This window comes from Euphorbia lathyris, chromosome 2 (assembly GCF_963576675.1).
Source record: "Euphorbia lathyris chromosome 2, ddEupLath1.1, whole genome shotgun sequence".
Taxonomy (NCBI): domain Eukaryota; kingdom Viridiplantae; phylum Streptophyta; class Magnoliopsida; order Malpighiales; family Euphorbiaceae; genus Euphorbia; species Euphorbia lathyris.
Window position 1 is genome coordinate 79,559,259 of NC_088911.1, and position 14,420 is coordinate 79,573,678.

The 14,420-nt window shown below is 32.8% G+C and overlaps 1 protein-coding gene across 2 annotated transcripts; it reads left to right on the plus strand.

Moving 5' to 3' along the window:
• The first annotated feature begins 2,714 nt into the window (after window positions 1-2,714).
• Window positions 2,715-8,170, plus strand: LOC136218699 (probable methyltransferase PMT3). 2 transcript variants are annotated; one of them, XM_066005757.1, is made up of 8 exons: window positions 2,715-2,974; window positions 4,046-4,398; window positions 4,518-4,682; window positions 4,793-4,975; window positions 5,191-5,785; window positions 6,369-6,481; window positions 6,609-6,829; window positions 7,487-8,170. In XM_066005757.1, the coding sequence occupies exons 2-8, from the start codon at window positions 4,135-4,137 to the stop codon at window positions 7,806-7,808; spliced, it is 1,863 nt and encodes a 620-aa protein (XP_065861829.1). In that variant the 5' UTR covers window positions 2,715-2,974; window positions 4,046-4,134; the 3' UTR covers window positions 7,809-8,170. The 2 variants fall into 2 exon arrangements, with proteins under 2 accessions (XP_065861829.1, XP_065861830.1); XM_066005758.1 differs by lacking the exon at window positions 2,715-2,974 and having other exon boundaries at window positions 4,029-4,398.
• The last annotated feature ends 6,250 nt before the right edge of the window (window positions 8,171-14,420 follow it).

Here is a 14,420-nt window from a genome sequence, read left to right on the forward strand (position 1 = left end):
AAGATGTGAAGTTCAATTCCACATTACCAATTCCAGCAACAATAGTGGTCATCCAACAACACTTTCTTATATTCGGTCACAATAGTGTATGTTTTAAACATACTTCTACCATAGCAAACATGGCGAGAAGCACCAGTGTCTGCCCACCACCCATCTGATCCACCTATGAGGTTGATCTCAGAAATCATAGCAACAAAATTATGTTGTTCTTCAGTCAGGTTAACACTAGGAGTAGTGTTTGGCCTGTTCATGCACTTACGTGCCATATGACCTGGTTTTCCACAATTAAAGCAGAGGAAAGCAGCATCATTCCTAGGTGGTTGTTGTTGTGGCCTATTTTGGTTCCTTTGAAGGTTTCAATTCAGATTAACTCAGGTGTTGCAATTTTGGTTTGGTTTGCGGTTTTGATGCTTAAAGTTCTTTTGAACGGGTTTCAGAACATCAGTGGATCTTTTGGTGTTATTTGAAACAATAAGCACTTCTTCTTATTTTCGGGCTTCCTCCTCAATTCGGAGGCGAGTAATTAGACTTTCCATTAAAAATTATTTTGTTTTGTGCCTCAAAACATTTTTAAAATCTTTCCAGGAATGAGGCAGTTTGTCAATAACCACAGTAACTTGGAATTAATCATTGAGAGGCATACCTTTTGAGATAATTTCATGTGCTATTTTTGGAGTTCGTGAAATTGAAACTCCACTAATTTGTCATCAGTCATTTGAAATTAGAGGTAGTGGCTGACATCATATTTTTTTCGACCCAACTTCCTCTGTGTCATACTTCCTTTGTAGAGCTTTCCAAATTTCTTTGGCAGTATTTTCTTCAATAGTATAGTAATCATACAAATCATCTGTTAACCCATTGAGAATGTAATTTTTGCACAGAAAGTCTATTTCTGTCCATTTTTCAGCAGCATCTTCAGGAACAACGGGCTTCTCCGAAGTAAGAATAGAAGCCACTTTTTTCATGGTGAGGTAGAAGAGCATCTTCTATCTCCACCTTTGGAAGTGAGCTCCTTCAAACCGGAATGGTTTGTTGATTTCAGCAATCCCATTTGATTGTTCGTTGGCCATGGTAGTAGTAATGAAACGTCTTAAAATTGTTAGAACATGAACAGGAAAACACCAAAAATGACCGAACAAAAAGAAATGGGTAGAGTCGCGGATTAAGTCGATTTCTTTAAGACGTTCGCGGAACTGCCGGGAAATTGCAAGCAGTGTAATTTTCGGTTGCCTCCAGGATAAAACAACCATTGTATACGAAATCGTATTGCATCGTACGAATTCGTTTTTGTCTACACTCAATATAAATTGCTCAATTTCAGAAAATCGAAATGAAAGTGAATTGTAATTCTATGTTTTGGAAAGACATTCTCACACCTATTTATACAGGAAAAAAGAGCTGTTGAGCTTTGATTTAGTGGAAAAGAAGGTGGGAGAAAAATTAGGGAAGGTGGGTAGACTGGTTTAGGAAAAGACTCGATCAAATAAAAAAAAGACGTTATGGGAGACTGATTCAGAAACTGTATTTAATTAAATAAAAATTAAATCCGAATTTAATAAAAATAATAATGAAAAAATATTATTAATTTTTTCAAAAAAAACTTATAGAGTTTACACCAACCCGACTCGGATCGGACGGCGGTGCGCGCGCGTGGTGGTGAAGCATTAGGTAGGTCCTCACCATTTTACAAAAGTGAGGTACCTCTTGGGACACACCCAAGTATGTGAGGACCTCCTTTATAAATATTTCCACCAAGTGCTTTGAAAACAATGTTGAATACTTACCACTCTATTTGACAAAGACTTGAGCTTTTTTCACAAATTCAATATTGGACCTAGCCCAACAATATGTCATTCTAAAGAGTAGACAATTAAAGCCAATTAGATTGTGTTGTAGAGATTCTTTAGAATTGTTGGGCATATTAGATGATGCGGATACATATCTAAGTAGGGTTGGATGGAAAACAATTGTATATTTGCCAAACATTAGGTACATGGACTTGACATTTGTTGGTTGTATTGATGATCTCATGCTCTTGATCTGTTAAGATGCATTAGATAGATTTCAATGGTCTATCTTGAATGGGCCTTGGATCTTTTTAGAGATATGGCTCAATAAGTCTGATTCACATGCTTTATGATTTTGTTATGAAAATATGGTATTGTTGGACGGGTTCTAAGGTGTCTTTGATGAGTTGGCCTTAGAAAGAGGAAAGTGTTTTAGGAATGTGATTCTTAAAATTGATAATAGGACAATTCTAGATAGGTGGTTGAAGGATTAAGTTTCCATAACCTAGCCATATAGATCAGCTAATAATACATGATATTATTGGGGTTTCCATAACATCCCTAGGTTAGTATTGTTTGACTACTCTTTTAACCCGCACCCCACCCCCCTAAATAAAAGGTAGATTGTAGTGTGAATTGTCATAGTAACATTTACTGAAGTGATCACCGACAGTGTTATTTATAGGACCATATTAATAAAACTGAAGTTTCTTTCATTGAATCAAGAGAAAATGAAAGATAAACTTTATCACCGACACTTTAGCACTGTAAACGGGTTTTAAATTTAAATTAAAAAAAATAAAGATGACAATGATGGATGATGGATGGGCAATTGCAATCTGCATCCCTATTCTATTCTATTTCTATTTCTATTTCTCACCCTAATTTTTATATGTGAAAAACTCAACGGCTTTTAAGTTCCGTTACACTGTTAACAGCATACAATTTTCCCACTTCCATTCCAGTGAGTGAAGCATAGGAACCAGTAAGGCCCGTCTCTCTAAAAATAGAAAAACGACATCCATCCATCCAAGTCTTTTGAGATCTATTTTCCTCTCTCTCTTTCCACTCTCTTCTCCCTCTGTCTTTTGCGCGTTTTTTCTTCTTTTAATAGAACTTACCATCCATCTCCATACCATTCTCTGCAATTCTAGGGTTCTTCTCATTTCCTTATTCTATCAAATCCAGTAAGCTCTCTTCTCTTCTCTTCTTTTCCTTCCCTTGCTTGTTTCGTGGGTTTGTATTTATGGGTTTTGATTCAATTTATGTTATTTGCTCGATCTGATTGGAATCCCATTTGGCTTTTGATGAATGTGTTAATCTCGATGTGATCTTTACTCAAATTTCAATTGCCAATTGTCAGATTACAATCTCGATGTGGGTTTTATTGCTTCCTGATAGGATTTCAATGCTAACAAGTAGTTTTCTTTCAGATCTATTAGTTTTTGTTTATCTAAGTTGCTTAGGTGGCTGCCAATTTGTTTGTTAGCTTGTGCTTTGATGGATTTAGCTTACTACTTGAAGTACCCTACCAATTCTAGTTGCTTTTTGACCCGTTCTTCTCTTTTTGTTTGGCTTTCATTTAGTAAATACCAATGATTAGTAGTTTCCAATGTTTATAGTTATAGTTCCTTTGGTAATTGCCATTACTGTTATGTTGTGAACTTCTAGGCCCCGATCTAAATTTAGAGGACCAGATTGCAACTAGCTGTTAAGTTATAAAACTTTTGTTTGGTTTTCTTTTCCATTGTCAATGAATGGGAATATTCAAATTACTTATTATTAAACAAACTACTGCTTTCATGATAGATGATTTTGGTTTTCATTTTTTAATTTTATACTTGCTGAACTGGTCAGACCTGAAATGGGTAGGGGTCAGATTTCTCAAATGTGCAAGTGGTTTTGTTTGTAGGATAAGTTTATTGTTTATTTGACTTAATGATTATCTTCATGTAGTTCATTGATCTCTATGCACTAGTAAACACTTAATATCTCATCTTTGGATTGAGACTTATGCCATGTCTTTTTCCAAAGATTTTGATGCAGAAACTTCAAGTATCTGATCTGTTCTTATGCCTGGAAGCTTAATTGATTTCATTGTACTTGTTTAAACTGATAGTTACTTGTTTTCCCCCTTTTAACAGATTGATCAGTCTTCCTTGTTCATTTTTTATAGAAATCCCAAGCAAATCTGTATTGCCTCTTTTTTCTTTGATATGGGAGCTTGACCTATTACATTTACGAATTGTTTTGGACAGTGAGATTGGCAAAGGGGGAATAGATCCGCAGCAGCATGAAATTGTAGTGCTTAATTAGATTGGAGAGATCTATTTGAATATCTTTAACAATGAGGGGAAGATCTGATGGTAGCCAAAAGAAGCGATTGATAACTTCTGTGTGTGTAGTGACAGTCTTTCTTGGATTTATATACTTTTACTACGGATCCATTTTCGGCTCCCAAGGCCAAGGTGGATCCGCTCTAGAATATGGGAGCAAGTCCTTGAGAAAACTTGGTTATTTAGGGGGTGATGATGATACTGATGGAAAACAGGACGATTCAGCCAAATTTGGGCTGGAAGATGGAGATGATACTGTACCGAAGAGCTTCCCTGTAAGGCTTTCAACTCTCAATTGGTCTTCAGCATCTCCCTTCCTGATTCTCTTCATGCTATTTTGTTCCTTTAACTGCTGTTTCTCCAGTAATTAATTTGTCTAAACCTGATTTTGAAGGTTTGTGATGATCGGCATTCTGAACTCATCCCCTGCTTAGACAGGCATCTAATATATCAAATGAGACTTAAGTTGGATCTGTCTTTGATGGAGCACTACGAACGTCATTGCCCTCCTCCAGAAAGGCGGTACAATTGTTTGATTCCTCCTCCTCCAGGGTACAAGGTGCATATATCTGAATTGTGTTGCAATCCTTTTCTTTTTTGTAGTTAAGCCGTTTCAGAGTTGGTATTTAGTGATTGTTTAATTTTGTTCTCATCTCAATGATAATTCAGATCCCAATTAAGTGGCCAAAAAGTAGGGATGAAGTTTGGAAGGCAAACATTCCCCACACTCACCTTGCACATGAGAAATCTGATCAGAACTGGATGGTGGTAAAAGGGGAAAAGATTATCTTTCCTGGGGGAGGCACACATTTTCACTATGGAGCTGATAAGTATATTGCTTCAATTGCAAATGTAAGATGTCTGTACTTGCTAACTTATGCTATAAGGAGAATTGATCATGACTTCTTGATTTATGATTCATATCCTAGATAATTCTCAATCCACATTCTTTATTCTTACACCATGTAAGAATAGTTGCTTGTTTTGCTAAAGGATTGCTACTTGTTGGATTCAATGCTTGTACTGCATGAATAGAGCATTAATATTGTCTTTTGTTTGATGGGCAGATGTTAAACTTTTCGCATAATAATTTAAACAATGGAGGAAGGATAAGAACAGTTCTGGATGTTGGTTGTGGTGTTGCTAGCTTTGGTGCTTATCTTCTGTCATCCGGTATAATTGCAATGTCTGTGGCACCTAATGATGTGCATCAGAACCAAATTCAATTTGCTCTAGAAAGAGGAATTCCTGCATACCTTGGTGTTCTAGGAACCAAGAGACTCCCTTACCCAAGCAGATCTTTTGAGCTTGCTCACTGTTCACGTTGTAGGATTGATTGGCTTCAAAGAGATGGTATTCTTCTTCTTGAACTTGATCGTTTACTCAGACCAGGAGGCTATTTTGCCTACTCTTCTCCTGAAGCTTATGCTCAGGATGAAGAAGATCGCAGAATTTGGAAAGAGATGAGTGACCTTGTCGGACGTATGTGTTGGAGAATAGCTGCAAAGAGGAATCAAACTGTTATTTGGCAAAAACCTTTAACAAATGATTGTTACATGGAAAGACAACCAGGTACACAGCCTCCTCTCTGCAGATCTGATGATGATCCAGATGCAGCGTGGGGTGTACCAATGGAAGCTTGCATTAGCCCATATTCTGAACGTGAGTTTTCTTTTTCTGCTTCTGCTTATGTTCTTCACTGAATATCCCTGTTATTGTTAGCTAGCCTCATGGTTTTTTGATGGTGACTAAAACGTCTAGTTTCATGTTATAAATCTTTTTTTTTTCTCAATTTCTCTTTTGTAAAGCATTCTGTCTGCGGATCAAGGTTAAAAGTTATGAATCTTTCTGGAAATGAAGCTGTGCGTATGTTCCTATAGCCTTAAATACATCTTTTTATGTCATAAACAGGACTGCTTTAGGCCTCTATGCAAATTTGATGCATTGAGATGTTTAAGAGTGTAGGTTTCTATGATGTTTTGACATTATTGTAATCACCATTTGTCTTTATAGATTCGTTAATCTTGCAAATTTATAGATAAGGTGTGATTTGAGCAAATGTTAAGTAATAGAGGCAAACTTATCATACTGAATGAAGTTTCTACCAATAGCCAGTAAGCAAGTTGTTTGCTACAGTCTGTGTGTGAGAGAGTGTTAGCGTTGTTTTTATGTTTTGATATACATCAACATCCTTCGTCTTGAAGCCAATATTATCTAATCTTGAAGCCTTTCTTTGTTATATCAGATAACCAGAGAGTCAAGGGTAGTGGGTTGGCTCCATGGCCAGCTAGATTGACTACTGCTCCTTCCCGACTTGCTGATTTTGGCTATTCAAATGAAATGTTTGAGAAGGACACGGTAATAATGGATGCATGCTACACTAATCTTAAAGAAAAATATCTAACTTGCTTGCTTTTGCCATGGTCGTAAGGATACACTTTTAAACAGCGAGAACTAAGGCTTGGGTATTACTTGTTTGTTGCAGGAATTGTGGAAGCATAGAGTGGAGAGTTATTGGAATCTCTTGAGTCCAAAGATTCAACCAGACACCTTGAGGAACTTGATGGACATGAAAGCGAACTTGGGATCATTTGCTGCTGCTCTTAAAAGCAAGGATGTGTGGGTGATGAATGTTGTCCCTGAAGATGGACCAAACACATTGAAGGTGATATATGACAGAGGGTTGATTGGCTCTGTTCATAACTGGTATGGAACTGAAATTACACAAATTTCATTTATTTTTTGTTCTCTCAAAATCACGATTGACTCCCCCTTTGGTCGTGTTAACTTGTTCTGCTATATTTTTTTTTTTGGTAGTTGATAAGCTTACATAATGTAATTCTCTGGAGTCTCATGGCTGTTCATTGTGCAAACATAAATTTAGGATTGAGGGAGGTTCACTGACCTTATACCAAGAGGAGGGAATGAGATATAGCGTATATTTTTCCCGACTCATGTCATGTTGAGACTGTTTAATTCTCCTGAAGATCTCTTGTATTCTGCTTCTCCCGAATGTCCCCCACTCCTTATGCATGCTTCTTTGTTCCTGGGAATTTGCATTGGTGGACCTTGTAGGTTAAAAGACTGGATCATCTGTGATCTTTTCTTTTTTCTCTAGATATAGTCCAACAAATGTGTTCTAGGATTCCAGTTTGGTTTATTTCAAACTTCAACATTTTGATATAGAGAAAGAGAAGATGGAGAGTAAATATTCATTCCATGCCAAAGGATTTTATGTGTTAGATGAGTTCAACTAATGACTAGAAAGCCTGCGGAGTTTTAGCGTTTTCTGAATTTATATTTCCACAAGTTTTTATTTGAAATTGAAATTGTAATGACATACATGTATATTTTTGTTGACAGGTGTGAAGCCTTTTCACAATATCCTCGGACGTATGATTTGCTCCATGCTTGGACGGTGTTTTCTGAGATTGAGAAGAAAGGGTGTAGTGCTGAAGATTTGCTTTTAGAGATGGATCGGATTCTTAGACCTAGCGGTTTCATAATAATTCGGGACAAGCAATCAGTGGTAGATTATGTAAAGAAATATTTAGTGGCCCTGCATTGGGAAACGGTGGCAACATCTGATTCTAGTGGTGAATCAGAACAAGATGGAGACGAAATAGTGTTCATTGTCCAGAAGAAGTTATGGCTAACAAGTGAAAGCATCAGAGAAGCAGAATAGAACAACACAACTCTGTATGGTATGTTAGTCCTTCAACAAATTAAGAAGGTTCTTTCAGGCAATGATGCAGTAAACAATTTCATTTTGTAGCATTAAGTAATATTCACATTTTTTTTTATTTCATATAATGATTTAATTCGATAGCTATAAACTATCAACAGATTCAGCATCTATAGGCTATTCTTCTTTTTTCTTTTTTCTTTTTTCTTTTTTTCTTTTTAAAATTTTGCGAGTGCAATGGGAAGTATTTTGGATGGTATTGATGAAATAATCACACGCAATATGTGCCAGCTGAAGCAGATAAGAACTGTGCTTGTAATAGTCTAATTATTTTTATAAATTAATTTACTTACAGTGTTTAAGTTTCGTTTGCTACTATATTGTTCATTGTCAGTGATTGATCAAATTGAGTTGGGTCTAATAAATGAAAATGGAAGACTCATTATATGGTAGTATTTTGCAGTAGAAGAGTGTAGCTAGTGTTTCGTTGACCACGTGCATATATATGTTTGTATTATTGTTGTTTATAGATAGTAGAAGTAGAAGTTAGGCTATGGTTTTTTACTCAACTAAACCGAAACTAAACCGAAATTAAGTGAAAAAGAATAAGGTCTTAGTTTGGCTTAATGCATTCACATCCTCCATAGTCTAAAAATTGCAACCGACCCTTTCAACTTTAAAAAGTTACAACTAACTCTTTCAATTTTGCTTATTTCGAACAAATAATTTCTTAAATGTCATCTGACAGGCATAATACTAGGGAGTTAGTTGTAATGTTTTAAAGTTTCAATCACGTGCTGTCACAAGTTGAGAGGTTACTTGTAACTTTTTGAAGTTCATATTTACAACGTGGTTAAAAGCTTGCAAGGAAAAGCTTATGGTATATTTTATTTATAAAACAAAGTATAATGTATATAATGGAAAAAAATATTACAAATTAGGGTAAATAATTATAAGGTCCTTATGTTTTTACTTAACACGCTAGTAAGTCCATCATATTATTATAAGGTCCTTAAGTTTTATCTTAATCAATTCTTTAGTCCTTCCTTTTGTTTTTGTAAATGAAAGTCCAAAATTGCCCCTAGTTATATATATATATAAAAAAAATTATCTTTTAGTTCAAATTTAATCTAATTAGTTTTAATGAAGTTTTTGAACTACATATACACCGAAATTAATATATTTGAAAAAATGTATTATTAATTTTCTTAAATTATAATTATTTTTTCTTTATTTTTTTAATATAGTATCTTTAAGCTAACATTAAATATTATTATAAATTTTTTATACTTTTTTAAAAATCATATATTTTTTTCTTCATTCGTAAAATTTATTAGAATTGTAAAAACATAAGACCTTATAATTATCTATCCAAATTTTTTATAATAATAGTCTTACTCCTATTTTAATAATTTTTGAAATATTTTTTATTCATTTTTTTAGTCAAACAATTTTACGTTATTAAATTAAAGTTCTATAATTGTATAAAAAAATTAATAAATCAATTACTTTATATTGGAGATATTGTGATTATGTAGGAAAAAAGAGAAAAAATATAAAATACGAAAAATAGATGTTTTATTATTACAACATAAAGTAAAGGGTAATTTTGGTATTTTAAAATTTATTTAGTATAATTTGACCATTGACCCAAGCACAAGGACTAAGGAGTTAACAAAAACAAAAACTGAGGGACTATATAATTATTTCCAAAAACACAGGGACTAAGTAGTGTATTAGGTAAAAACACAGGGACTTTATAATTATTTACCCTACAAATTATATAGTGAATTTCTGATTAAAACTAAAACATTTTTATATTACAAAAAAATTATTTATACATTGACAAAATACAGCCTTTTCAAATCACAACTCTCTAAACGGAAGTAATTTGATAGTTTTATGAACTAAATCAATATTTAAATTTATTTTACACAACTTTAATTTGATTTTGTATATGTGTTATGTCAGTATGTAAATATAATTTCTTTTAAAAATGATCTTGATTGCAATCAGAATTTAGCAAGATAATGTCAAATATTTTGTTTTGAAAAAAAAATACATATCATATATCTCAATTTTTAAACTTTTAAACGATAGACCAATAGTAAATTATAAACTTTTTTTTTTTTTTACTTTGCCTATATTAGGGTTTGGAGGATCTATGAGAGGAGAATCAAGTTGGATGGATTTAGATAGACTTATCCAAATTTGAGGGGAAAAAAACATATTTTAAACTTGTACCAGCTTCATATGTTGATTGTGAACAATGCCATGCCTAATTAGATCAATACTAGTTGTTGGGCTTAATACCTGTTAATATTTTTAATTGGTCCTTTATGACCCCCCTAATTTTGGTTATAATGATACACTATCTTTGAATTTGTTTAAAGTAATTACGAGCATTTTCAAGAGATTCTTAATTCACTATCTAAAAATAATATAAATACAGTAAAACCTTCATAAATTAATATTCAATAAATTAATAATCTTTTAAAATAATAATTTCTTCTGGTCCCGACTTAGACCAGTTCAGTAAATTAATACTCGATAAATTAATAATATTTCATGGTCCCAACATTATTAATTTATCGAGGTTTTACTGTAATTGATGTTTAGCGATTTAAGAGTGACTAAGATATATGATCTCCAACAATACTCTTTATATTCACTCCTTATTTATTATTTTATAACTACAATTATTAATGATTGTTATATTTACCAATAGTGAAATGAGAGACTCTTAATAATAAATTATTAATAAAAATGAATTTAGGAGGCACTAAGAGCATTTCCAATAGAGGGTGCCTAAAAGAGTGCCAACTGATGTGACATCAGGTTTGACAACTTTTAAAGGGTGCCCACTATTTGAGTGATTGTGGGTGCCAAGGAAAGCTGTCAATTTTTTTACAACCTTGTTTATTATTTTTTAATATAAAATATGTGGTCCCTCTCCTAGAAATAATAAAATCTGGAGCCTTTTATTTTTAATATTTATAATAAAATAATAATTTGTAGGATTATAATGGTAACTTTTCAAGTAACCTCTATTGAAGCATTTTTTAAGTAAAAGTTGCCAAAAGTGATGTGGATGAGAGAATCAATAAAATATTATATTTTCGGATTATGGGTTAAGTTTTGACACTCTTTTAGGCACCCTTTATTGGAGATGCTCTAAGAGGTAGAGAGAGACTCTCCATTAATAGAGATGATGATGAAGCCACTAGTAGAACCTGTTGGAGCTGATTTTTAACTCTCTTTCCTTAAATTTTAATTTTAAAGCCAAAGTAAGAATCTCTTGGAAATGCTCTAAGTTTTTAATTCGTAAAAATGAGTCAATTTTAAACGAGTTTACAAAACTAATAAGATATTTTCAAATTCAAAGAGTTAAATGGAATAATCGGAATACATATATTAAACCTAGTTATGGGTGAGCAATTTAAAAATGTTTATATTATGTATGTATGTATCCAACAAAGCCAACCCACCAAGGGGTCCTTAGTTGGTGTAAAGTGCTATCTAAACCATCAAAACTACATTAGAATACCAAACACAGTACATGTAATGTTCCTTCATCCAAATAGAAATAGTATATGCTGACCCGACATCTATCTATCTGTTCCCCTTCCCATTTTGGGGGGCCAAATCTAAAATCTTTGTTCCTTCTTTCTTCTTCTTTTTGCCTCCAATAATATTGGCTTTAACTTCAAACCATCTTTTATTCCTATGTATGTCACACACTGAACTGCCAGTTAATTATAAACACACCCATTGAAGTTTTGATTGATGGACCAACTTTAAACTCAACTCAAAATGTATTATATGTTACAATCAATGCATATAGAGTAAATAACAATTTCTTGCTAAAAGATTGTGTTCATGTGTATATCCATGTGCATTTCAAAAATTCGGTCGCTCCCCTAAAATTTATAATGTTACTTTCTAAATTTATGCACTCTACGCTGAAATTATGGAACAACATAAACTTGTGATGCCACCAAATGAAAACAAAAATTACTGAAAAATAATTTTCAAAATGATGATGAAATTTGAACCACCAAAAAAAATTAATTTGTAAGCCTTTATATTGTTCTACTGAGAATTTTAAAAAGTGGAGTTATGAAGGTATCAAGTTAAGGAAGGAGAGTAAAACGGAGCATGACGAGCTATTAAGTCATGATGGGTGTGAATCAAAGCATAGAAAGGCTTAATACAAGTTGAAGGAACCAAAATATGTTATGCTTCACCGAGTCCTAACAAGGAGCATATCATAATGTTTCCAATTTCTAAATTTGACGTGTCTGGTATAAATTCTTCATACAATCTTGGATTGATGTGATTCAAGTTGTTATGAAAACATAAGGCGTAAAACTTCAACTTCTATCTTTTGCACCTTTTGAGTTTTAGATGGAAACATGTTCAAAATTATTTTTTACAACAGATGAAGAGGGAGCTGTTGGAGCTGGTTTCTCATATTCTACAACAAATGAAGCATGGAACTCAACTGATATTGAAACAGCTGAACAAGTTGCTCAATTTTTAAGAAATGTAAGAAATTATCATTAATTAAATGTTAATACTAATTAAATCATTATTAGAGATGATTTTTTTTTGTGACATTTTTGAATTGTGCAGTGGATGACAAGTCACACAGGATACCAAAGGAATCCAATCTATGTGGGCAGTGATTCATATGCAGGAATGTATACTCCTATGATTGCTTAGGACTTTTTAGATGGTAAACTATATATTTATGTTAATCAAATTTTGATTAAAATCTTATTTTCTTTAATTTTTGTGCTAATTAATTGATTAATTATTTAATACATTTATACTAAATGTTTGAACTTTCAATAAATAATGCTTGACGTAGATCCTTCTCTAACTATTTGTTCTTTCTTGCAGAAGGTTCAGAAAAGGATATTAAGGGGGTTTCAGATATAATGTTATGACAAGTCAAAATTAATTTGTTAATAAAGATGTTAATATATATGATTATAATTAATATGAGTGTTTAATGTGTTAAATTGGAAACATTAGAACCCCCAATGGTTATTTTTTCCAATATAATATAAAAACAGTCAACTTCATATTGGTATGAATCTCTGTTGCTGGCTGGACGGCAAGACAACATTCGGCAGATGCTATGCTAGTCAAGACATATTCATATGTTGTTGAATGAGGAGTTTTGTTTACAGTTAGAAAAAGAAGAAGAAGAAATTAATTAATAAATAAATAGTCGAGAATGACATTTATTTGATGGTCCATGAATGAAGTATTGTACTATACAGAGACAAGTGGTGGGATATACTATAATAATTATGAATCTATACAGATTTTTTACATTTTTGAATTGAAATTGAAATTGATGGATATCTATCTCAAAATGGGATGCTTAAAGATGGTCCCCATATTGCCCTACCCATAAGGGAACCCCTCAATTTGCTATCCTTTAAGATGCTCTAATTTGAGGTCATCTTCTTTACCAAACATTTTTCTTTCACTATCAATTTACAATCTTTTTCAACTCCATGTTTCCTTCCTCTTCAAACAGTGTCTTATGGACGTTTTTTTTAGTTTAAAAAAAAAAAAATCAAACACAATAAAAGTTTCTATTAGAATTGAAAAATCATCTGTGATTATTGAAGGAATGTAATCTCTTGTGTCTTTTGCATTTGTTTGTTGGAAAATTTTGAATAAAATTATTTTAATTTTAATACCAACAAACACCTCCTGAATAGTCGTGTCCTACATAAACAGTCGTGTCTGTCTGTGTACAGTCGTGTTTGTTCGTGAAAAGACATATCCTCTCTGTCTGTTTACATTGTTCTTGTTTTCATACTCTGGTGATAACTAGGCTACACACGGTTTGAGTTCGCTTGCGTAATCTGTTGTATCCTGGAAGACGATCGTCAATAGCGACGATATCTTTCTTAAGGAAACTGCTAATACAGGCCTCAGATTTGTCTAAACTCTTTCCTTTTAATTTATTATTTACTGTTTATGTTTTCTTTCTGTGTTTATTTGTTTTGGGTTAATCACATCTAACATTTTTATGACAGACGTAAATGTTTGTCTAACATTCTTAAGACAGATACTGTGTTGTGTGATTTTCAAAAATAATACAGAAGAAAGAATATACAAGTATTGTTCGGAAAGAATTTTAATTCTTTCAAAAACATTTACAGGAAATATTACGTGGAACTGAACTAATTTAAATTCTACACAAGTATTGACATTTTTATAGTTTGGGCAGATTTGCAGAATTCTTTGATGTCAATTCAAACAATGAATTCAACCGAAATTCTATATCATTTTTTTTTGTGTGCGGAGAAAGAAGTTTATAGAATATTATGCAGTAGTGCTGGAAATATCATTAGTTTTTGTTTATTCAGTGGAGTCTAACATTCAAGGTTAGTTTCCTGGTTTCTTTAAATAATAATAAATAGTACACTAGTTGTACATTTCGTTTGGTTGATAATGGTCTGGAAACCATTTAATAATAAAATGTTATTATAATATGAGGTGTAGTTTTCAACCATGAAAACCATAAAGGCTGCCCGTTGATAGAGTGTTTCTAAATTTTACATAAATATTTCATTTGTTTGGTAT